Here is a 24,333-nt window from a genome sequence, read left to right on the forward strand (position 1 = left end):
TTGAACTCAGTTCGAATAACATATTTTGTTTGATAATCTTAACGAACCGAACATTCAAGGCGTTAGACGCGAGTTGGTTTGTTAAGTTTGAGTTCGGTCGAATTCGTTAAACTTAATAAACAAGTATATTTATGTACATTATTGCATATATTGTATGTATTGTATATTATATTCTTGATTAATGTATTAATTTTACTTTTACAATAAAAAAATATTTAAAATAGATCTTACATATGTTGGAAATATTTAACTAGAATATGTAGGCTAATACTTTGCATCAAATAAAGTTAAAAATAAACTAAAAATATTATAAAGATATATACTCTTAATAAACTATTCGTGCTTAGTATGTTCATGAACAATTTGTGTTCGGTTTGATTGTTAGCGACTCGAATTCGAACGAGAAAATTGTCTAACTAAGTTTCGATTCAATTTATTAAAATTTTGTTCGAGTTCGGTTCGTTTACTGCTTTAATAATCACATATAAAAATAAATTATTTGTTACTGAAACAAAAAAAATAGTAGTTTTACCTCAATCACCTTTCCGGCAAACATTATTGTAATTTTTTATGATTAATTTTGAATAATTAAATATATGTTTATAATAAATACATATTTCACCCACTTACCGTTTAAGATCACACACCTTCTTTCGGTTCTGCCACTGGATTCTAAATATCTCACTCTGCAAATCTTTTCTTGGTATGCATATCAGAAATATACATTCTTTTAGATATCTATTCTATGTGAAAGCCAGCATAAATATATATTATGAAAATATAATAAAAAATACACTAAAGATCACATAAGTACAGCTTGCATTTGTTTTAATTTTTTTGGACAAACAGCTTGCAAGGCAGCTGACAAAGTGCATCTGGTTCTGTTTCCTACGGTTCTCCCTTAAAAAGTTAAAATCACAGTAAGAAGAGAGCACTAACTCATAACATTTTTTTAAATCTCGGGTGAGCGAGAATCGACGAATTAGTAATAATTAGTTGCAAGAACTAGGAACTTCATATCTTTTTGCAGGATTACTCCTGTTGTCAATCTTGTTTCTTTAAATGTTGGTGCACATATAATGTTATCTATCTGCAGGTGCGCAATCTGGTCAGGCCTTCTTCCGATTCTGCTTCGACTAACCTTCAAACAAACCGATTAAATTTTAAATTAGAGACTGGTATCATTTGAAAATCGAAATTATGTCTGATACTAATTGCATGATACATTCTCTAGAATAATGTGGCTCGCATTCGCAATAATATCATTTGTTTGCATTATTGCTCCTCTTTTCTGTCATATTTAAACATTTTATAGAGTACTATGAAAAGAAACAGAATATCAGAAAGGTGATAAAGGTTATGTGATATGTGTCTGCACGGAGATGAGATCGATCATCTGTTTTCATTGAGATTTGATCGAATATTAAGATTATTTAATGAATTAATGTCTTGGGAAGGTGGGATTTACCATCATTTCAGTATCCTGTAATTCTCTATTCTTGATCAGAACTAAAACTTGTATTCACTAATGCTTCCAAGTCTCAGCTAGCCAAGAATCAGACCATATCGAGGCCAAAAATCGCGTTCGTTTTGTGAATTACATGTTTAATCCACTGAGTTTCGTCAGTTTGATGGTCAGGTTTAGTTGAAACTGAACTTGAATGCATAATATTTTAGTTTAATCAAGATCTCCAGTTTCAATTTACGACAAATAAATTTGAACTTATAGAGTTCAATGTCGAACTCATATTTTACTTGTCAAGATCTGACAATGTTCGACTCAATTTGATTACAATCCTAATGTTCGACTGAACTTGTACAGCTAAAGACCGCCTGGTTAAGTTCAAAGTTTTTCAGTTTAACAAATTAAGCATCATTACCACTTCTTTAACTTTTCGGATATAAATATTAGTCGAAGAAGCAAGGAAGTTTCGGATGTGTACAAAGGGGCTCTGAACTGATGGAAAAAGGATTCTGAAAACTGGAACAGAACAACATTCGATCTTTAGACTTGTTTAAACTGTCAGCTTTACTGCTAATGCAATACAATAGTATTATGTAGGATTGTCATTTCAGCCAAATCTAGCTTAACTACTTACTTACAACTTAAGTCTCACTTATAATATGGCAGCGAACATATATATGATAGTAGCATACATCCACCGAAGAAAAGCGCTTGACGTGAAAAATCTTAAAGTTAGGCAATTTTCCTGCTGATGTACTGTAACACCACTTTATATATTAAAAATTTAGGGTTAAGTTGTCCAACGTTTTTTTCCCGCCGCTAAATGTATTCTGCTAACATACAGATTTCAAGGACCCGAATTAGTGCTAAACTGCTAATTATTTTAGTCCCGGATATTTAACAATCCTGGTTCCAACTAGGGGCGGATCTAAGATTATTTTCTTGGAGACACCAAACACATTTTTAAACAAAACCTGTACATTTTCAAATTTTGTGGGAGCACTTCTATAATTTTTGTAAAATTTAGAATGGTGAAAGCATGTCAAAAAGTTTTTTTGAAGGGCATGTGTCCTCACGTGCCTCTTACTAGATCCACCCCTCATTCCGACACTAATCAGGGTGGTTCATATGTTCCCCTCCTGTTAGTATAAATACAATGTGCACTCTGCTGCACAATAGTCCATGTCACTACTTCATATACAGCATTCTACATAAACATAGAGATCACATACATTGGTACATTTTGTACAGAGAGTCAGAGAGCCAAAGACTTCAAGATATTATTATGGGAAAGTCGCAGAAAAAAACGACATCACTATTGGCTAATTTGTTGAGTGCATGTTGCTTCAGTGGAAGCGACTACGATAGCTGGGACGATGGCACCAGAAGAATATGGGCAAGTGATGAAGATAAAGGGAAATGGATTGGTGATCGTCGGATTGATAGCAAAGCATCTGCTTTCATTGCCCGATTTCATCAATCTCGACTCGATCACTGACGTGCCAAGCTCGTGCAGATTTGTTATGTGATTTTTTTTCGTGTTCTTTGATTTTTTCTGGTAGTGTAATTTGCATTTGTGGGAGTTCATGAACTGCAAATAAAGATGTAGAGACCATTCAATTAGTTTCATGCTATATTTTATCATCACTTGTGTTTGCTAGCTCTAGGTTGATACTAAAAAAATCTCGTGTTCTTTGATTTTTTCTAGTAGTGTAATTTGCATTTGTGGGAGTTCATGAACTGCAAAGCTGGGAATCGAACCCAGGGTGAATTTGTATGTCTTGTGAGACCCCGTCAAATTTAAACGGCCAATTTTACAATGCTACTGCGGATGCCAAAATTCGTGATCATAATAAATATATAAATAAATATCCTACAAATACGTAAGTTAAAATGAGTTGGGTTTTTAATGGGTTTACCAGTACGCATCCGAAAGGTAGCTGCTGCGGGTTCTTAGAGCATCTCCAACCATGAAGACCCCTTAGCTAAAAGATGAGTTGTCGTGCCAAAAATAAAAAATTTAGCCAACCACCTCAAAAATTCACGACCCCTTAGCTAAAAGATGAGTTGTCATGCCAAAAATAAAAAATTTAGCCAACCACTTCAAAAATTCACACTCCAACCACAGTGACCTGTTGTCTATAAATTTAGCCAACCTCCTATGGATGGCTAAATTTGTCGAACCTCTACAGGTCTGTAAGAAATCTGTAAGAAAATTGCACATCATTTATTACCATATTGAACTGATATATTCTATTTTAACAATCTAAAATATTAATAACATGCTATTTTTAAATTATAGCCAACCAATATAGCCAATACCATTGAAGAGAAATGTCTTATAGGTTCAACAAATTTTACATAATGTCTTACAGGTCCAATTTAGCCAACAATTATAGCCAACACCGTTGGAGATGCTCTTATGTAAAAAAAAAAAAAGAGGATGATTATATTTTTTTTATCTATTACGTTATAAATAAATTTAAAGACTATTGGGGAAGTTGTCCGAGAAAGTAAAATAAATTAAGGTCTGTTGGGTCGCTAGATCCTTCAATATTTGAAGCCCAATAAATGATTAGTACAAAAACAGTGGAGTTCTCCAGAAAACCGGACAGGGATATGGGATGAATGATGGTATAAGTGCAAATTACTCGAAGAAAAACATAAAAATCATTTTTTAGTTCATCCTCCTGTAAGATGTCTTTTCAATCAAATTTTAAATTCAATTAATCGATATTAATTTTCTTAAATGATATGTAGTAAATTAAAATTAATATATTATATATAATTGTAATATTATATATAAATTAATATTAATTTTCTTAAATGATATGTAGTAAATTAAAATTAATATATAATATATAATTGTAATATTATAAAAATATTGTAATTTTTAATCCAATTAAATCTTCCAATTATCCGATCTATCCGTAATCAACAACTTCTCTGATTAGTTGCAATTTTCAATTTTTACAACAATGATACACATTAAGAGCATCTCCAAGGGACTAAAACTATTAGCTAAATTGTCTACATGGCATCTAGTTGGCATCTAGTGGCACTATTTAAATATTATGTAAAAAGTGAAGCACTCCAACTATTACCTCTTAGCAAAAAAATTTAGATAACTAAAATTGGGGTTGCTACATTTGTAAAACCTCTAAAGCTATTATGTATAATTTTAAATAGTATAATTATACATAACACCATTGGAGTGAATCTAGGAATTCTTAGCTATAATTTTAGATGATTATCTATATATCATATTATCATATTATAGCTAATAAATATACATAACATCCTTGGAGATGTTCTAAGGGGTCATTTGTTACCGGCCGGATGGAGGAAATGAATTGGACCCTTTTTTTCAATCGCCCATGCTGTTTGTTTTACACTTTCAAAATCTAGACGAGCAAAAAAACCCCTAGACGACAGCTCCTTCGAACCTATGACTGAATGGTTCACACACAGATCAGTACTCCCTCCGTCCCAGTCATTTGTATACAAATGGTTGGGACACGGAGACCAAGAAAATGGGTAAAAAATAGTAAAGTTGGATGAAAAGTGGGTATAGTGGTGGGACCCATTTATATTTAATAATAAATTTGAGATGGTGGAAGAAAGTAGTGGGTGTAATAGTGTTTATATTATTATAGAATGGAGATAGTAGAAGAAAGTAGTTGGTGTAATGATGTTTTATATTATAAAAGTTTACTATTTTTGGAATGTATACAATTGATGGGAGGTCCCAAAAAGGAAACTGTATACAATTCATTGGACGGAGGGAGTATAACATATGCATATGTTATCTCAACATGTGTTGATTTTTTTTTAAAACAAGTTTAATGTTAAATAAAATATTTTAAGTCAAACTTCTAATCTATTATAAATATTTAATAATATACATATATATCATTTAACAAACTAAGTATCATATTAATAAATTTATTTATTTATTCATTTAGATAATTAAATTTAGCCATCCAGAAAATCGATTTCAAATTTAACAAACAAACTATAATTCAATCATTCAGAATATTATTCATCCAGAATTCTCATTCATTCGGAAATTATGATTCAGATTTAACAAATGATCCCTAAAAATTATTTTTAAAATTTTTAATTAGATGATGAATCTTTATAAATTTTTAATTAGATGATGAATCTTTATTGACTCAAATTTCATACATAATGATGATTACTCTGCATACTCAAAATTTTATCAACAAAAAATCTTTCACGAAAATAAAGAATGCAGTCCATTTCTTCCTTTTTGTCAACTAAATTCCAAGAGAAAAGACAACACACTATTTATTACTTACCGACACATTTCCGGGGTCGTTTTACTTATTAATAATTTTGATAGTGCCATTTATGTATAATCCTATCAACGACCAACCGCACCTCTAATTCAATAATACTATTAATTTCTACCATTTTCATATCCAAATATTATCCTTTCACCTTTACATAAAACAAAATAATAAATATTATTAATAATATAATATATATGTAGTGAAGGTGACTAGTTTTATAATGGACCATCGTCCACTCCACGCCTTTAATATTGAGACTTTCTCACAAAAAGAGACAAACAAGGTTGCTACACGTGGGGTAGTCAAATTTTGTGGCTAACAAAAATGCCATTTTTCGATAATTCAACTTTGAATTATTTCGTGTAGGGCACCAATTTGATAAAATAATAATTTAACTTTTGGAATAACTTTAAGAGATGGGATCCATTTAATTGAATGACATCTAGCGGTACGTATACTTGAGTACACTTTCAAGTACTACAAGTTTGATTTTGAGCATGTAGTGTTGGACCTAGCGTCCACCGTATGTATAGTCGCCTAGTCGGTAGTCGGTGGTAGAGCGAACGGGCTAAACGGAAATTTGAGATAGATGTGAAACGGGGTGGAAAATATTGAGTTTTGTAGGAAGTTTAAGGTTTTTAGTGTAATTATGTTTTGTTGACAAAAATGATGTTATTGCAATATTATATTGTTGAATTACATCTTGTCAAGTTCACTTAATTTTTTGAAAAAGAATTGAAATTATAATGATCTAAAGACTGATGTCTATAAAATGGGTGTTGTTCCTCACTATCATAATTTTTGAGAAAAAACTCTGATATCAATGATAGTGAAGATGATCCGACTTAACACTTTCCAATCTAAAATGCTCGATCGTGCATTATATATCCTCTTTCTTTTTTTAGTGTTATATAGTCACGCTAAACAAAATATTTCACAAAACAAGAATCATCTAACATTAGCCGCCTCCCTCCTCTCATCTAGGGTTTGTGCATTTTCAAGTAAACCAAGGGGCTTCCACTGGTTTTCTCCGGTGGAAAGCCCCAACCCCTTCATTTTTCCTTTATTCTCGTTAATTTCCTTTCAATAAAATCCAATCTTTTGGGTGTTTGTGTGTCTCTCCTCTTGGAGTGTGTGTCTTGTCTCTCCTTTTGGAGTGTTTTGTTATGTTTTTGTCTGGTTGTGATTGGGTTCATTTGGTGTTGGATCTATTGAAAATGAGTTTATTGATATTTTTGGTGATCTGCAAAGATTGTATTGATTCTAAGACGGTGGTGATTATTGCAAGAGCTCACCTTTCACAATCAAAGATTGTTCATTCTTCACGGGGTTACACTTTCGGCATGTAGATAGCTGGGGTGCCTTCGGCATGTCTATAGCTGGTGTCCGGCATGTAGATAGCTGTGGTGCCGTTTCTCCAATCTCAAATTCATACGATTGTTGTTTTTGAACATTGGGCTAACAATGAGTTTTACTTGATACGGTCAATTGCGATGGTACTATTTCCAGAGATGTTGGTGCAGTTTGGATCACTTGGGATGTCTTTGATTTCGTTTTTAGTTTCAAGAATTTTTAAATTCTATGTGTTAAACGATCAGGAAACAAATCATCTAATTGTTTTTAGTATGTTATTTGTTTTACCACCTGGTTGTATCGGCAGTTGGGGATTTGTCCCGGCTGTATTATATTCAAGTTAATGACATCTTCTTGCATTTGTCAAAAAAAAAAAAAAAATATAGTCACGCTAAACACTATTTCATATTAAATATTATTTTTAAAATGTCAGATTATATTACATTTTGTAAGGATTTTCAAAATCCAAAATACAACATGATCTAGAAATATTTCAAAAATTAAAATGTCGAACTACCCGTCATTAATAATTGATATTTTAGTTAATTTTCCAAAATCAGATATTTTATACGTGCTTGTGAAAATTATAATATACAATATTTTTGCCCCCACAAACATACCCATTACTTGTAAAAAAATATGTAGAATTGTGGCATTATTATCTCAAAGCTAGATTTCAACTCCAGCATAAACAAAGAATCTGAACATGCATCCATTATACTAGTAACATTCATTTATAATTATATATCTCAATATTCGTGATTCAAACAATGAAACCGGCCATTTTAAAATATGATTGAAATATAAAATCACAACCGCATGTACACTCTGCCCTCATGTGGAGTGAAACCACCAATTATAAATCTTGTCCCAACCTTAATATCCTCATCAATTCGCATTAGCTGGTTAATCATGTTTATAAATATCATTAATATATTATCTTCAAAATAATTAATAGTATTAGTTTATTGCACGACACCACTGGTGGAGTGTCAGATTTGTTGTTATTCAAGTGGTTTCACATTTATACAGGTGCAGTGAATTTCGGATAAGAATAAATTAGATAAAGGAGGGAAGCACCATTGTCGTGTGTGTGTATATTCCTTCCTCCCTTTTTAAAATTTTAATTTTATTTTTCAAAAAAAAAATTAGATATATATAATATATTATCCAAGTTCTCTGAAGCCTATAAAATACTGGAATATTGAAGTTCGAAATTGGATAAAATATATTCAATCATTTTAATTTTAAATATTTATAAGTTTATAATATCTATAAATATCCGACAACCTATTATGTTCTACAAAATAATTGTTATATTCAAAAGGTAGCAGGTAATAATTGTTATATTCAAAAGGCCGAAAGGTAGAATAATTAGTTTATAAATCGTAGGACGCCACTACGTTCAGCAATATAACTCATAAACTGAAAAATAATCGAAATGATCGTTAATTGAAAGATGTTATTGATTAATTGATAATTATGTTTAAAACTACTTATAAATGATAAATTCTATATAAATTTAAATACGCCAAGGAAGCATCTCAGGGAGAGGGATGAGTTTCTATTAAAGAATTATTTAATTCTTAAAAGAAATGCCCCAAAAATTCCAAAAATAGGGAAAAATGCAAGAAAAATTCCTGGAAAATCAGGAAAAATAGTAAAATTGGGTTTTTAATTTCAAAAAATATTTTGAAAACTCTTTAAAGGCTCAAAAAATTCTAGAAAATTGGAATTTAATCATAAAAATTCCAATTAATTTGAATTTAGCCCTGAAAAAAACGGGAATGATCGAGAGCACCATTACAAGCACACATCTAAGAAGGATACCTGTTGTACCAATAAAAAAGACTCGTAGTGTCATGAGAATGATTCGAAAAGTCAAAAGAAAGACTCGTGTCTTCCGGTACTCCAATCGAAAATGAAGTACGATCCCGAAGGATACGAAACAGAGCTATCTTTACTGTACAATCAATTCAAGTCATCTCTCGAATTGTTTCAAAGTAATCAACATCGATGAAATCCTTGCGCTATTTATGGAACTTCAGACCTTGGACGATGGGAATTTGCAGAAGTTAGCTTTCTCGCATGATATATGAGTCAGGAGCTCAGAAAGCCGATAAGGACTCAGCAACTTTTGAAAAGTTTTTGCAAAACTTGTCGAAAGTTGGGGGGCAAATGATATGGGTCAGAAATAATATTAGATATTAAAAGCCCAAAAAGCACCAAAGCCCAGTTAAATAGGGCCCGAGGCTCTTAAATATTAATTAATTTCGTAATTAATTAATAGAGGCCCAATTGTAGGTCCAGTTACGAATACAAGTTCTACAATACGTCTATTTCTAACAGATAAACATCCCGGAGTGCGGATAGACATCAGCAACGAAAGAATAAGAGTTCTATCTTACCTCTTGTCTCGAGGCATATTTCGATAAGAAGTCTGATACACGGAATTATACTTCCATCCGACTTCTGACTCCGAAGCGCCTATATAAAGGGCTCTACCCCTCATAACTAGAACTACGTTTTGGACTTGATTCTTCTCCACGCAGAAGATACGTAGGCATCTCGCATCGAGACCAGTCCAAAGCACGAATCGCTCACCCCCGTTTTTAGATCTATATTTTTAAACTAAAAAATTACGACCGGTACTCCAATATCCCCGTAACCTAGCTCATATATCTTATATTGTATCTTAATTTGAAATAATTTAATATCAAAAAGTAATAAAATATATTTTTTGTCGGTAAACTAAAAGGAAGTAACTAAAAGAGTTAGAAAATGAATAATGCGATCCACAAGTTGAATATTAGTAAGCGGTTTTCGAATATGCTTTCAAGTTGTAATTAACAAATGTTTATCTTTAATCAAGTAAAGATGCAACAAGATAAACTAATTTTTTACCGGTATGTTCTTTGACATTACAATTATGCCAAAAAGATGCAACGTTACGTTCTCCCGTACCGTTAACTTAGTAGATTAATAAAATATCGGTAATAATTAGTGACGTGAGATTAATAGAATCCCGTACTCGATGGAAGGGCCAAGTACAGTATGATTTGGTTTTAATAACCCAATAATTGCAACGTAAACTCAAGTTGTCAAGTTAAGCAAGGTGCTGCAGCTTTTTGCTGAAAAGCAGGTGAAAAACTATTTGGTAAATCTAAAACAGTTTTTCTGCGGTTTTTAGATGAAAAACTGTTTTTAGAATAAGCAGGTCCTCCCATACTTTTGGAAAAAGCTATTTTCAGCTTTTGCAGGAAACTGTTACAAATTTCACTATTAAACCTCATCAAAAAAATTATTTTTTTATATTACAACTCAATATAAGTAAATATCAAAAAAATTACCAAACAGTTATCTGATTTCTACAACAGCACTCCCAAAAAGACCCTAAGATGACGCAACTGTGATTATTTCTTTCTTCCATCCCAAACGAGTCAGTTGATATTAAATAAGAAATTTAATATGTACTCACGATTTAACTTAATAGTTTATTTTTTTATATTTTTGGATCAACTTTCATATTTAGAATTTTAATGATTTTCATGCATAGTGAACTAAAGTATTTGTAATATATGATGTAATTTGGGATATTAATTATAACTTACAAGCCGTGTTTCTAATTAATTTCTAAAAATTATTAAATTAATTTATCAGTTACACTCTAATTTGACTTAAAAACTTCAAATTTATTAAAAAAATAAATATTAAATTCTAGATAAATTTTAAATTAACAGATCAATTAGTTCTGATTCCGATTTCCACGATATTATGGAAACCGGAAAGCGAGCAGAAAGAGAGATGTAGCACGTGTAACATGTGCAACGGGGAGACAGCAGTAGGTGTGTGGTTTGCAAACATACAAAGAAATGAAGAAAGAACGAAACTTCACTTCAAACATCTTTCTTCTCTCCATTACCCACCCATCTGCTTTATCAAATCATCTAAAGTAGCCATTCAAACAAAAATTTCTCGAAATAAATAATTTAATCAATACTCTCTCCGTCCTTGGTTTCAAAAAAAATAATCTCTCCGTCATTTGATTCTATACATTTTCCTTTTCGGGATGTCCCATTCAATTCTATACATTTCAAAACTTTTACAAAATAGTAAACTTTTATTATATATAAATCCCACCCACCCACTACTTCCATCTACTTTTTCAAATCTATCAATTAAATATGCATTGGTTCCAGCATTTTACCTACTTTTCTTTCTCTTTTTTATTATTTTACATTACTTTATACACTTTTCTTAGTTTTCGTATACATTCCAAATGTATACATCCCAGAGGGACGGAGGGAGTATATAATCATCAATAATAAATAAATTATAGTGGTGTGGTGACGAGTGAAAAGTCGAAAAGAAAGCTCATCTTACGGATCTTGCTTATTTCCCCGCGGGTCCCACACCCATGACACCTCGTTCTTCCATCTCCACTTATTTTAATAATTTCGTGTGTGTTATATAAGGCCATACATGTAACATATTTTGGGTCAGTGATTTGAGAAGGACAAGCCCTCGAATGCAATCAATATCATACACACATAAATAAAACCTAGCCTACACATTACTCATACTCATTCATTCACACAATTTTCTTTGTTTTTTTAAAGAAAAAATGGCAACTTCTTCATCTTCTTCCTCTGCAAACACTTCTTGGGTGAAAACCATCACAACTCCATTCAGAAAAGCCCGGACTTTCTTTGTTCCTGGTGGAACTTCCACTAGGTCAAGTACCAAGTCACCCCTCCACCACCAAGGTACATATTTCTCGTCTTGTCGGCTCGTCTGCGTATATCTTATCCTGTCGGACACGTTAACGTGTCTCTTTGACAACCCTTTTTTTAGGAAAAAGGTTTTTATTTTTAAAAAATTACATTTTTCATAATTTTTGAATATAAATGTAAAAGAAGTATTTTATATTTATTATTTGACAAAAAATAATTTTTTTTTAGAAAAATAGAGTTTTACGTACCTTTCTCCAAAAATAAGATTAGCTGTCATTACTGATATATCGAATATGTTTGGTTAGATTCGATTATGTTTGGTTTTTTTAATGTGTGAGTAAAATTGCAGGGCATGAAGATAAGAGGATGAGGGATCTTCAACTAGAAGGAGAAGTGATGGCATGTGCTTATGAAGATGTTCAAGTGATGTGGTCCATTTTGGACAAGTCAAACCAAAGAGTCTGCGATGTTTCATCTTGAAATTTCATGGGAGGTGGATGAGTTTGCTAATGGAATCAAGAACCTCTGCCTCTGTTGTTGTTAGGCTTAGTTAGGGAGCTAGTTAGCTATAAATCTTTGGGCTACTTGATGTTTGATTAGAACATTCAAAGAGGATTAGAGTAATCAAACAAGAGGGAGCTGGAGAAATATATATTTGTTTAGATGGTGAAGGAGAGATGATGATTTTGGTTTGTAAATTTTAAGGTTCTTGTTCTTGTCATCATCTCTTGAATGAATGAATCCCTGTGGTTTGCATATATCATGTGAGATTTTTATGTTCAATGGTATATGCAAACAGTTTTTGTTTTCCCGTTGATGTTTCTCTGAGAAATCTTTATCGGCCTCAATTTAAAATATTAGGTTTGGTTTGGCCTGAATTTTCATAGTTCAGTACTTTCTGCACAAATCATACTCGGAGAAATTAATTCATTCATCCTTGAGGACATTTATAATCTAGGTTCATGAATTAAAATTCCATTTTTTTTAATATCTAAATTTTCATAAATATTTGATTCAAGTCATTATGTCAAAATTTGAGTAACACCGTTAGTCAATACTAATGTGAAAATTGAAAAAAAAATCAAAAACATGAAACATCATAACTTCACGGATTGGAATAAAATTTTAATATGTTAATTTACGAGTGATTTCAAAAACACCAGCGATAAAAATTTCCAATTTCGAGTTCACTAACATATACAAATTAGTATTTTTATACAAAGAAATTTGTTGCATTCTTGAGATTAAAATACATATTTCTATATTTTAATAAACTAGAAATTAAAAAAATCTAACACTTGTGTTTTTGAAATCACTCATAGATTAACATATCAAATTTTAGTTTCAATCCGTAAAATTTTAATTTTTTATGTTTTTAATTATTATTTTTTTTTCAATTTTCATGTCATTATTGATTAATGACCATTATTCCAATTTGACAAAGGGTCTATTTCCACGTCATGATTGACTAATGACCGTTGGTCCAATTTGACAAAGAGATTAAAGCAAAAATTTAAATATTAAAAAATCGGATTTCTTGTTAAGAATGAAATTTATAAATAACCTATAATTTAGAGAATAACGTATTAATTTTTTTATAATGATTTAAAGTTTTCATTTGAGAATTAACCGAATTCCAGTAAATAAGTTCGAGACAAAAAAGTTCGGTTTCGATTCATTTATTAACCGAACAATTCCGGAATATAAGTTGGGATCCTTTAATCAAAGGAACCCAAGAATCTCATCAAGTAGCTGTGAATTGTGATTACTGAGCACCGACTAGTTCTCAACAGTTAAAAGACAGAGTTACTGCTGCACCATCTTTATGATAGACAATATTGACCACAAGTAGAAGATATTTTATTAAGATATTTTTACCTTTTGAAACTGCCCCATTAATCTTTCACCTTTCATCTGCTCAATAATTGGGGGAAATCATATGCCAGGACAAAATTTCAAATTCTGTGATGCCATCACAACCAAATTCTTTGTATTTATGATGTATACAGATCCTGTTGGAGTAAACTGTTGTTTTTCTTGTTGCTAAGACTGATTATTATTATACAACACTTTCTGTGTGTAAATTGTTGAATTCTAATGCTTGTGTTTGTAATCTCTGCTCAAACCTTTATTAATTCACATATTTCACTGCCAATTAAACTTTAATAACACACGCATACACACGTTTTTGTTGATTTGATTCGAATGATGTGGAATAAGATTACCACTAAAGTTTTCAACCCAACCCCTTTTCCAAATCTACTCTGCATCTACATCACGACATACATACATCTAAAACTGATAATGTGGAGAAAATTAGAAGTGTGCTGCTACGGGTTTCAAATCCGAACACAAACACATAATGCTGCTCCGACTTTCAAATCCTATGGGGTTCCTCATGGCCCAACTGGTATGCTCTTCTATTACAATTATTTACAATATTCTTTCTTTTTCTCATGATTTTGAGTGGAATTGTGAAAGATGTTGACTTTAATCATGTTTGTTTGTGGGTATTTGTTTGCTTGTTTAATCCTTGTGTTTTGTTTGGTTTTTTGTGTTTTGGCGATTTTTCGTGTTACATGCGAGACGCTTCGTTCGCTTCACATACGACGAGGTAACTTGACCGATAGCACAGCGGTGGTAGCCGATGGTGGCGGTGACGGTGATTTCAGGATCGGATCCGGTTTCAGAAAGGAAAGCGCGCTAATTGTGCCTTAATTGAGGGTGGTAATTGTGCCCGGTTAATTGTGCCTCTTTATTGAGGGCGTAAATTTTGCCTAAATTATTGAGTGCGTAAATTGTGCCTCTTTATTGAGGGCGTTAATTGGGCCTTATTTAAGGGCGTTAATTGTGTCTTAATTAAGGATATTAATATTTTATTATTATGCCTTAATTAAGAGCTTAATTGTCTCAATCATGAGTTATCATGATTGTGGGAATATTTTGATGTAATCTGTTAAATATATCGACTTATATTTTTCTTGTTTCTCATGTTTTATTTTCAGGATTCTTGGAAGAAGACCGGTTTTCTTTTCGGACATTAAAGTTTTATTGTCTAAATTTCCCCGGTCATCTTGCATGTCCGACGGTTAGATAATAAATTTTCTTGAATGAAAGAATTATCACGGTGAATTGCTGATTCTCGTTGAGATTTATTCTCATTTTCAAAAAAAAAAAAAGACTGATTATTATTAATATAAATATATAAATTAAAAGTGTTGATATATGCACAATCTAAATTTATTTATGCACATCTTTTCATCTACATTGCACTAAATATCTTTTCAAATTGATAAAATATTTGATTGATAAAATATTTGGTTGAAATGATAGAAGACAAGGATAATTTGGTATAATACAGACAGCATGTGTGCACAAATAAATTTAGAGTGTGTATATATCAGCACCCTTAATTAAATATTGATGTGACAAATCAATATTGACTATAATTTTAGACGTGGATTTTGTAATGTTTGAGTGATGAATTTATACATATTAATTATAAGTTTTATTATTGACATAAAACACACATTTTTAGCTAAAAGTTTTATAGGGTAGGAGATGTTCTAGATCATTTGTAGTCTATACACATGGAAAAAATTGCATTGAAGTATATTGATATATTGATTTTAGAGATGCTACTCATATATTATCATCTAATTGATAAATGGCAATTTATTTGGGAAAAAAAAATAATCATGTTAGGTTCTTGTAAATGGCAAAAGACTACTCCCTTCGTCCCCCTCAATTGTTTACATTGGAGGGGGCACGGAGTCCAAGACAATGGATGAAAAATGAGTAAAGTTAAATGAAAAGTGGGTAAAGTGGTGGGACCTATCAATATTTAATAATAGATTTGAGATAGTGGAGAAAAGTAGTGGGTGTAATAGTAGTTTTTATTGTTAAATATGAGATAGTAGGGGAAGATAGTGGGTACTATAAAATTTATAGTAACGGAAAGAAATGAGAAGGACATCCCAAAATAGCAACTATAAAGAAATGAGAGGGACGGAGGGAGTATATGTTAATTGTTAAGGACCAAGTTCAAGAGCATTTGGCTTACTATAAATTTCGACATTCAAATATTCAGTCTACTGATATTTCAGAAAGTTTTCAGCTTTCACCAAGTGTCTGCAACTCTGCTTTCTGGATAAAAAGTTTGTATTTGTAGCTTGACCGGCCTTTTTCCGAATGAGACATAGTTGATGTATTTGGTTATTAATAACATAAATAACATTACTTAACTGAGAATACCGTTCTAGACCTTACTTCCGAGTGAGATATAGCTGATGTAATTTGGTTTACTAATAACAGAATTAGAAATGACCTAACTTAGTAGAGAAATAGGAATTACATTGTGTTCATTAGATGATGAACTCATACTTAATTCTGCATAGTTTCATTAACAGACTGGTCAGGTACTAGTAGCTTGTGCAACAGACAGAAATGCAGTCCAATATATGAGCAGACACGAATAAATCGAGCACAAAATAAATCCAGCAAGAACGATGGAAAAGTGTGAAAAATGAGAGAATAGCAGTTCTGGACCAAGATTGGCATTATTTCATTGGCGGATACTTGATACTGTCTCGTTTAATTTGTCTGGTAAAGAGCTATACATTGACAACTCAGAAGATTCTAGTGCACATTTCTTCGTCTAAATATGATTTATGCATGCTTCTCATTGTCCTTTTTTGATCGTTTGATGCTAAATTTGTATTGATATTTCTTATTTGGAAGTCTGCTGATTATCTATGAAAAATGGCACTTTTAGCCTTCATTCCCAGACACTTGACAAGTAGTACGGTCTGGAGAGGGTGAGATGTACACCGACCTTATGCTACTTTAACTCCTAGAAGTAGTAAAATGCGCTACCTGATTATGAAAATTTACTTAATCAGTCCTTTCACCTTGTTTAGTGGCAAATATCAATTGACCCCATCCTAGAGGAGATGGACTGTCACTAGGAGTTTCTGTCAGCACCGGCTGGTTAATAGGCTCGACTGGAATATCTCTCTTGTACGTGTACCAGTTAGCCCAATATACATAATTTCCTAAGTTCACAATACTGAGAATTGCCAGGAACCAGTAAAGAAGTTCAACATGGTTTTTGTTCATATCAAGCCCTTCTAGCCATCCCCTTTTGCTTGAAGTGCACTTGCCAGTCACCAGATTAATAATTTCTACGAAGACTGTGCTCAAGTAATATCCTATTGAGAGGGAAAGCCATGAGAAAGAAGTGGAGAGTGATTTCATGCCTTTTGGAGCCTCACTATAGAAGAATTCCATTAGCCCAACAAAAGTAAATATGTCTGCTATTCCAAATACCCCGTACTGGTATGAGAGCCAGAAGAGACTAATGCGCTTGTTATGATTCACAAATTCATTCCTTCGTTTCACTTCCACAAGTCCGGCTACCCCCATAGAAATGGCTGAGAAAACTAGCCCAACACCAACCCTTTGGAGATGGCTAATGCCATTTGGATGACCGGTCAGTTTTCTGAACACGGGGACAAGGAAAACTTCATATATTGGTACGAGAAAGCACATGAACAATAGAGGAATAACAGGAATAGAGGCTGCTGGAATATCAAAACTGCCAACTTTTGTGTCCATTAGGGTGCCCTGCTGGATGGAAAAAGTTTGTAACTGAGCTAAACATGTGTTCATGAGTGTGGTGCTTAGAAGAATAGGCATCATTCTTGTGAGGATCTTTACTTCTTCAACTTGAGTCACTGTGCATACTTTCCATTTATCAGGCTTGGTGCCTTCAGCAAGTATAGCAGCTTTATCTAGTAACCTGATCCAAATAACAGTCAGTTTTGTCTGTTAATTCACCGCAGTTTCAATTTATCGGCAAACAGGATAAAATAGTCCAGTTCATATCACTTTGTATCCCTAGCTAATCAGGTATACTACCTAAATTGCTTGCAGTGAGGAATGCGTTCTCCAAGTTCATGCTCGGGGCTACTGTGCAGCTCATAGAGCTCTTGAGAATTCTGTGGCAGCTTCAATTTCCAGTTCTTCATAGCAACTACTAGGACCTGCAGAGTTTCATAATTTTTAATGAAGCAAAAATTTATAATATGTCTGAAAAGCATCAGTTCATGCCTCAAGTCCTTGAATAGATAACATAAAAACTACCTGTGAAATATTCAGAAAGGCACTTTCTCCAGGCACCCTAACGCGATAAAATGGCTTTCCCAATGCAACAAAAACTAGACCAATGAATGTACAAACAGTGGAGATAATGAAGCTCTTATCCCATCCTTTATTTGTGCTTACCCACACTACAACTGTAACTCCAATAAGTGCTCCACCAGATACAGAAAACAAGAACCAATTAAAGAAACTGGCTATGTGCTTGCTTTCCTTCGGGTCATTCTCATCAAACTGATCTGCCCCTAGAGAAGGCAATGACCCTCTAATTCCACCTCCCCCCAGCGCCAACAAATAAATAGAGGCGTAAAACAAGAAGGCCTTCGTACCCTTTACACATCTATACTCCTCACATGCTCCAGGTTGTAATTCAGCATAATGCGACTGAATTATGATTAAAAGATATCCCTGCAATAATTCATAAACAAATGCACGATTGAAACTGAATACAAAGTGACATTCTTTGCACAAAGAGCATAAGTAGAAAATAATAATATACTGAGCATCAAATACCAGCATCTCAATTCCGCCAAATAGGAGGCAAGTGTTGAGGCGATTCATGTAACTGTCAGAGACAAGGCCTCCAACAAGTGTCAACAAAAACGCAGTGCCCAGGAAGTTGGTGGTGGTGTTTGCAGAGCCGGACAGATCAAAATGCATGACACGTAGAAAATATAGAACCAGGCTTACCATATTTGCAACAAAGCCTATGTTTTCCAGCAACACTAGCACTGCAATATGCAGGAAAATGAATTAGCTAAGCTACTAAGGCCATGCTTAGTTCACGAAACAGCTAAAACAATGCTTCTTCCATGCCAAAATTATAATGAAAATGAAGTACAGGATCTTAGTATATACCAAAGACGAAAAATGTGGGCTTATAACCACCTTGTCTAGGATTATGCAAGGTCCGATAAGATGGTTCCTCCACACCTTCAATATTTGGTGCCTGTACATATTCAAAACATAATTAATTGTTAAGCATGCATAATCCTATGTTCAAGTTGCCTGAACAACTTCATATACTTGAGTAGTTGAGTCCAAGAACGCTTAAATATGACTTAATAAAATTTATTTACTACATTGTAGTAAGATGACTGAATGAAACTGATAAGATTACCATAGTTAAAAAACTTTTAATGAGCTTGAACTGAGATAAAGATGGAAATATGTAATAACAATGAAGAAGAGCTTCTTATAGGTACATACTAGTTTATGTAGAAGTGCACATTAAAGTAAATTGTTATACTGTCATTTTTGTGATATAAACACTAGGACAACACTAAGAACATTTAACATTTCTTCAAAAAGAAGATTCACCAAAAGTAGGGAATACTCTAACCTTTTAAAACTGGTTTATGATATCTTTCGTTTTGCCCACTTAGTTGCTGATCAGTGCGTATAGCCTTGAGGAGGGGCTAGAAAATTTGATATACTTCAACTAGTGATCTGCTACATCTCAAAGTGTCTTGTACACGCCCTACTTTCGAGTGAGACATACTGGTATTGTTTGGTTTATAAAAACTGTTCTGTGCAGACTCGGTGCACATAAAAGTTCCCACTTATATTTTTGCTCTTTTTTAATTTGTACTTATTGTTCTGGAGGAAATTTTGTTATTATTGTTATTCATACTACAGCCAAAATGACTTGCAGGCAATAGTGTCTAAAGTGATTAATTCCCAAAGGATAATGTATAACAAAATATACTTTACACATAGAGAAGACAAGAACAGAACCAAACTTTATGTTTCTCTTGTAGCGATATGGACTGACTGCCTAGCTTATGCCTGCACTTACCTAGTGCCAAGTAGACACTGATATGTGCTGCTATCAAACTATACTAGAAAACTTATGTGTCAAGTCTATGCCACTCTTAAGTGTGGTCTGGAGCGGGTGAGATGTATGGCGACCTTACCCTACTTTAACTCCTAGAAGTACTAATGATCTTGTTCATGCATAAGTCCACCATGATAGAATGGTACATAACCCTGAACCTGATCATGAAAATTTACTTAATCAGTTCCTTCCCCTTGTTTAGTTGGAAAGGTCACTGGAGTCCATCCTATAGGGGACGGTATGTTACTAGGAGTTCCTGTCAGAACGTGCTGGTCAATAGGCTCAATCGGAACATCTTTCTTGTACTTGTACCAGCTGGCCCAATATACATAATTTCCCAAGTTCAAAATGCTGAGAATTGCCAAAAAATAGTAAAAAAGTTCAACATGGTTCTTGTTCATGTCAAGCCCTTCTAGCCATCCTCTCTTGCTTGAAGTATACTTGCCAGTCACTGAATTAATAATTTCCACGAAGACTGTGCTCAAGTAATATCCTATTGAGAGGGAAAGCCATGAGAAAGAAGTGGAGAGTGATTTCATGCCTTTTGGAGCCTCACTATAGAAGAATTCCATTAGGCCAACAAAAGTAAACATATCTGCTATTCCAAATACCCCGTACTGGTATGAGAGCCAGAAGAGACTAATGCGCTTGTTATGGTTCACAAACTCATTCCTTCGTTTCACTTCTACAAGTCCGGCTATTCCCATAGAAATGGCTGAGAGAACTAGCCCAACGCCAACCCTTTGGAGATGGCTAATGCCATTTGGATGACCTGTCAGTTTTCTGAACAAGGGGACAAAGAAAACTTCGTAGATTGGGACGAGAATGCACATGAACAATAGAGGAATGATAGGAATCGAGGCAGGCGGGACATCAAAACTGCCAACCTTTGTGTCCATTAGGGTGCCCTGCTGGACGGAAAAAGTTTGTAACTGAGCTAAACATGTGTTCATGAGTGTGGTGCTTAGAAGAATAGGCATCATTCTTGTGAGGATCTTCACTTCTTCAACTTGAGTCACTGTGCATACTTTCCATTTATCAGGCTTGGTGCCTTCAGCAAGAACAGCAGCTTTGTCTAGGATCCTGTCAGTTTATTTTAAAACGCAATTTAATATTTCTCCAAACAACATGAAATAGTCCAGTTTACTGTCAAACAAAAAGACAACATTTCTGTGACAAGATAGTCAGATATACTACCTAAACTGTTTACTGTGACTAATGCGAGATCCTTGGGAAGCATGCTCAGGGCTATTGCGCGGCTCATACAACTCTCTAGCATTTTGTGGCAGCTGTAGTTTTCGGTTCTTTGCAGCAACCACTAGGACCTGCAGAATTTTATAATATTGACTGAGTACTTAAAATTTTATTATAATTCATTCTAAAATAAGTGTAAAATTATGAATTCAAGATCTACAACATCATGGCAATATTTTATGCCAACTCCTTGAATGAATGGCATAATAAGTACCTGTAGAACATTCAAAATGGCACTTTCTCCAGGGACCCTGACGCGATAAAATGGCTTTCCCAATGCAACAAAAACTAGACCGACGAATGAACAGACAATAGAGATAATGAAGCTCTTATCCCATCCTTTATTCGTGCTTACCCACACTACAACTGTAACTCCAATACAAGCTCCACCAGATACAAAAAAGAGGAACCAGTTAAAGAAACTGGATATGTGCTTGCTCTCCTTCGGATCATTCTCATCAAACTGATCTGCTCCAAGAGAAGGCACTGACCCGCGAATCCCCCCTCCCCCCAGCGCCAACAGATATATTGAGGCGTAAAATAGTAGAGCTTTAGTACCCTTCACACAGCTATACTCCCCACAGGCTTCAGGTTGCAATTCAGCATAATGTGACTGAAATATCACTAACAAATATCCCTGCAATGATCATGAAAAATTTACCATTAAACCTTAATATATAGTGACAAGCTTTTCAGGAAGGACAGAAGTAGAAAATACTAAATAGTGATTTGTTGAGCATTAGTTAACACTTACCACTAGCTCGATTGCACCAAACAGGAGGCAAGTGTTGAGGCGATTTATGTAACTGTCAGAGATAAGGCCTCCGACAAGTGTCAGCAAAAATGCAGTTCCCAGGAAGTTGGTGGTGGTGTTTGCAGAGCCTGACAGGTCAAAATGTATGACCGTTAAAAAGTATAGAACCAGGCTCACCATATTTGCAACAAAGCCTATGCTGTCAAGCAACATTAGCACTGCAATTGCACGAAAATGAATTTTATTAACCCATGCTTAGTTCAATTAGTAACAGCTAAAGCAATGCTCATTTATTATAGGGTTTATTGTACTTACCAAAGATGAAAATAGTGGGCTTGTAACCTCCTTGTCTAGGATTATGCATGGTCTGGTTAGACAGATCCTCAAGACCTTCATTACTTGGCGCCTGTGCATATTCAAATAATAGTACTTAAAACGCTAAACATTCCATAATCATCAATGAAAATTCCAGGTACGCTTAAATATGGCGAATGAGTTATAAATGTTGTAAATGTAGTAAGATGACCAAGTAAAAATAATAGCATTACCATAGCTGAGAAAGTGCTGACAAGCTCGAAGTAAGTGAGTCAGAGATGTATGTGATGAACTGAACAACTGAGGTTTTCTAGTTTAATCTATATATAGGCATCAAGGGTGCAGGGTGAGTTAATACTTTGTTTAGTTAAGGAATTTAAAAGCCCTATAGTAGCTGAAATTAAACAGAACAAATTAAAAACACCGCGATGTAGGCTGACAAAAATTCAAGCATCTAAAAGCTGAACTAAGCAACAATGCAGGTGAAAACAAGATTAATTCTTAATAAAATCCACTTGGTCGAGGTGTTTAAGTGTTTAAGCAGAAATATTCAGATCAGTAGAGACCCTCTGGTGCTTAAGCTCTGCATCAGTAAGACACTAGGAGCTCGTTTGGGTAGGCTTAGGATGATTTGTAATTAGTGTTCAGCTTAAATTGTATATTTGGGTAATTTTATATTATAGATGATTTATGAGTTATTGAACTAATAATTAAAAAAAATTGATAGATTATTTATCTTACTGTTGAAATTGATTTTTATTAAAAAAATCATAAAAAATGTAAATAAGTTAATCAAAATAGTACATCCTACTGACTTGTGTCTTTAAATCTGTTTCTGTCTTATTTCTAACTTTACGTCAACTTCTGACTTATCACACAAACAAAGAATTTTCAGCTTAAAGCCGAAAATAACTTAAAGCTCGGGCATAAGCCAGGCAAACATGCTTTAGGACTCTTTCATATGGTCATGAAAAGCTTAGATAAAGAATCTGGTACTGCAGCATGAGCAAAATTCCAGTGTTAACAACAGAAGTTATGTTTCTTATGTGACTTTTTCGACGATTTCGACCATTTTTTGCTGTAGCAGACTGCATTTTTAACCGGATTATATTATGAATTCAGTCAATTATAATTAACCGAAAGAGAGGCCTCTCATGCAGAAGACAAGAGAAGTTACATAATGTAGAGCATTTGCTTTGTAATATGTGTTTTACTTTAAGTACCTCTGTTTTCTGGGTACAATTTGGCGACATTGTTGCACTAAATATAATAACAACGTAACAAACTAACAGATGGCTTCAATTTGTTTGTTTTTAATAAAAGTTTTAGTACTGTGTCTCATTCTGCAGCTACAGTGTAAGATCTTGACCAGATGGTGAAGCTGATTTTATAGTACTCCCTCGGTCATTACAACAGACGTTACAAGTAATTTTAGATGTTTTGACCATATAATAAATATTGATATTTTTGTAATTTTTTTTAGAATTAAAACATAACAAATTTTAGATGTTTTGACCACATAGTAAATATTGATATTTTTGTAATTTTTTTCTAGAATTAAAACATAACATAAATATTTTTATTTTGTAAAAGAAAATTTTGAAAATACCTTCTAAAAATACGTGTAAAAAGTCAAACAACTTATGTAATGGACAAAAGCACAAGAGGGAGAGCTTGAAGTGTTTGATCCTTTTTGTTTATTACAAATTGAAATTAAAATATCTGGAATGATGTTTTAAAATTTTGGTGCACGGTAAATTTAAGCAATAATTATTTCTTTTTTCCTTGTATAAAACCAAACAAACATCAATAAATTATGAGATTATGAGAAATTATATGGAATGAAATTTTGCTTCCCTTTGTTAATTATACTCCACATTAGCTGTGGAATAAAAACTAGATCCATAAATATTATTTTAATAAAATATGTGGATTATGAAAATTATGAAATTTTGTTTAATATCTTTCGTTATGAAGATGAAATTTTGCTAATTATAGTCCGTTATACTCCAGCTCCACGTTATGACATAGAATGATCCTAAAATTAAAAATCAAATTTACTGATATATTTAATAACCTAAACGACAATGAAGGAAATGAATCCAATTTTTTTAATTGGATTCATTATATTCACAAAAATCATGGGG

At 33.3% G+C, this 24,333-nt stretch overlaps 2 protein-coding genes and 1 long non-coding RNA gene across 4 annotated transcripts; 1 reads left to right on the forward strand and 2 right to left on the reverse strand.

The window, feature by feature from the left end:
• Positions 1 to 11,627: 11,627 nt before the first annotated feature.
• LOC108198698 (uncharacterized) lies at positions 11,628 to 12,678 on the forward strand. The gene is made up of 2 exons (XR_010286094.1): positions 11,628 to 11,900; positions 12,217 to 12,678. It is a non-coding gene; the product is annotated as an uncharacterized LOC108198698 (long non-coding RNA).
• Positions 12,679 to 16,288: 3,610 nt separating this feature from the next.
• On the reverse strand, positions 16,289 to 19,221 carry LOC108198502 (protein NRT1/ PTR FAMILY 4.5). Of its 2 annotated transcripts, none has more exons than XM_064082641.1 (6): positions 19,147 to 19,175; positions 18,915 to 18,975; positions 18,540 to 18,757; positions 18,012 to 18,434; positions 17,787 to 17,911; positions 16,289 to 17,667 (listed from the first exon to the last, which is right to left on the reverse strand). In XM_064082641.1, exons 1-6 carry the CDS (start codon positions 19,147 to 19,149, stop codon positions 16,761 to 16,763), a joined length of 1,737 nt encoding a protein of 578 aa, XP_063938711.1. In that variant the 5' UTR covers positions 19,150 to 19,175; the 3' UTR covers positions 16,289 to 16,760. The 2 variants fall into 2 exon arrangements, with proteins under 2 accessions (XP_063938711.1, XP_063938710.1); XM_064082640.1 differs by having other exon boundaries at positions 16,291 to 17,667; positions 18,885 to 18,975; positions 19,147 to 19,221.
• Positions 19,222 to 19,746: 525 nt separating this feature from the next.
• Positions 19,747 to 22,540, reverse strand: LOC108199132 (protein NRT1/ PTR FAMILY 4.6). The gene is made up of 6 exons (XM_017366875.2): positions 22,420 to 22,540; positions 22,187 to 22,277; positions 21,872 to 22,089; positions 21,332 to 21,754; positions 21,061 to 21,188; positions 19,747 to 20,946 (listed from the first exon to the last, which is right to left on the reverse strand). Exons 1-6 carry the CDS (start codon positions 22,420 to 22,422, stop codon positions 20,040 to 20,042), a joined length of 1,770 nt encoding a protein of 589 aa, XP_017222364.2. The 5' UTR covers positions 22,423 to 22,540; the 3' UTR covers positions 19,747 to 20,039.
• Between the last annotated feature and the right edge of the window lie 1,793 nt (positions 22,541 to 24,333).

The sequence above is a fragment of the Daucus carota genome, chromosome 8 (genome assembly GCF_001625215.2).
Source record: "Daucus carota subsp. sativus chromosome 8, DH1 v3.0, whole genome shotgun sequence".
In the NCBI taxonomy this organism is placed as follows: domain Eukaryota; kingdom Viridiplantae; phylum Streptophyta; class Magnoliopsida; order Apiales; family Apiaceae; genus Daucus; species Daucus carota.

Excerpts from the sequence above, each read along its gene's own strand:
- LOC108198502 (XM_064082640.1), bottom strand. Across the intron at positions 18,435-18,539 it reads TTGGCGGAATTGAGATGCTG|GGATATCTTTTAATCATAAT; the intron begins GTATTTGATGCT and ends GAATTATTGCAG. Across the intron at positions 17,668-17,786 it reads CCTCACTGCAAGCAATTTAG|GTTACTAGATAAAGCTGCTA; the intron begins GTAGTATACCTG and ends TATTTGGATCAG.
- LOC108199132 (XM_017366875.2), bottom strand. Across the intron at positions 22,090-22,186 it reads GCCCACTATTTTCATCTTTG|TGCTAATGTTGCTTGACAGC; the intron begins GTAAGTACAATA and ends GTGCAATTGCAG. Across the intron at positions 21,189-21,331 it reads CCATTTTGAATGTTCTACAG|GTCCTAGTGGTTGCTGCAAA; the intron begins GTACTTATTATG and ends AAAATTCTGCAG.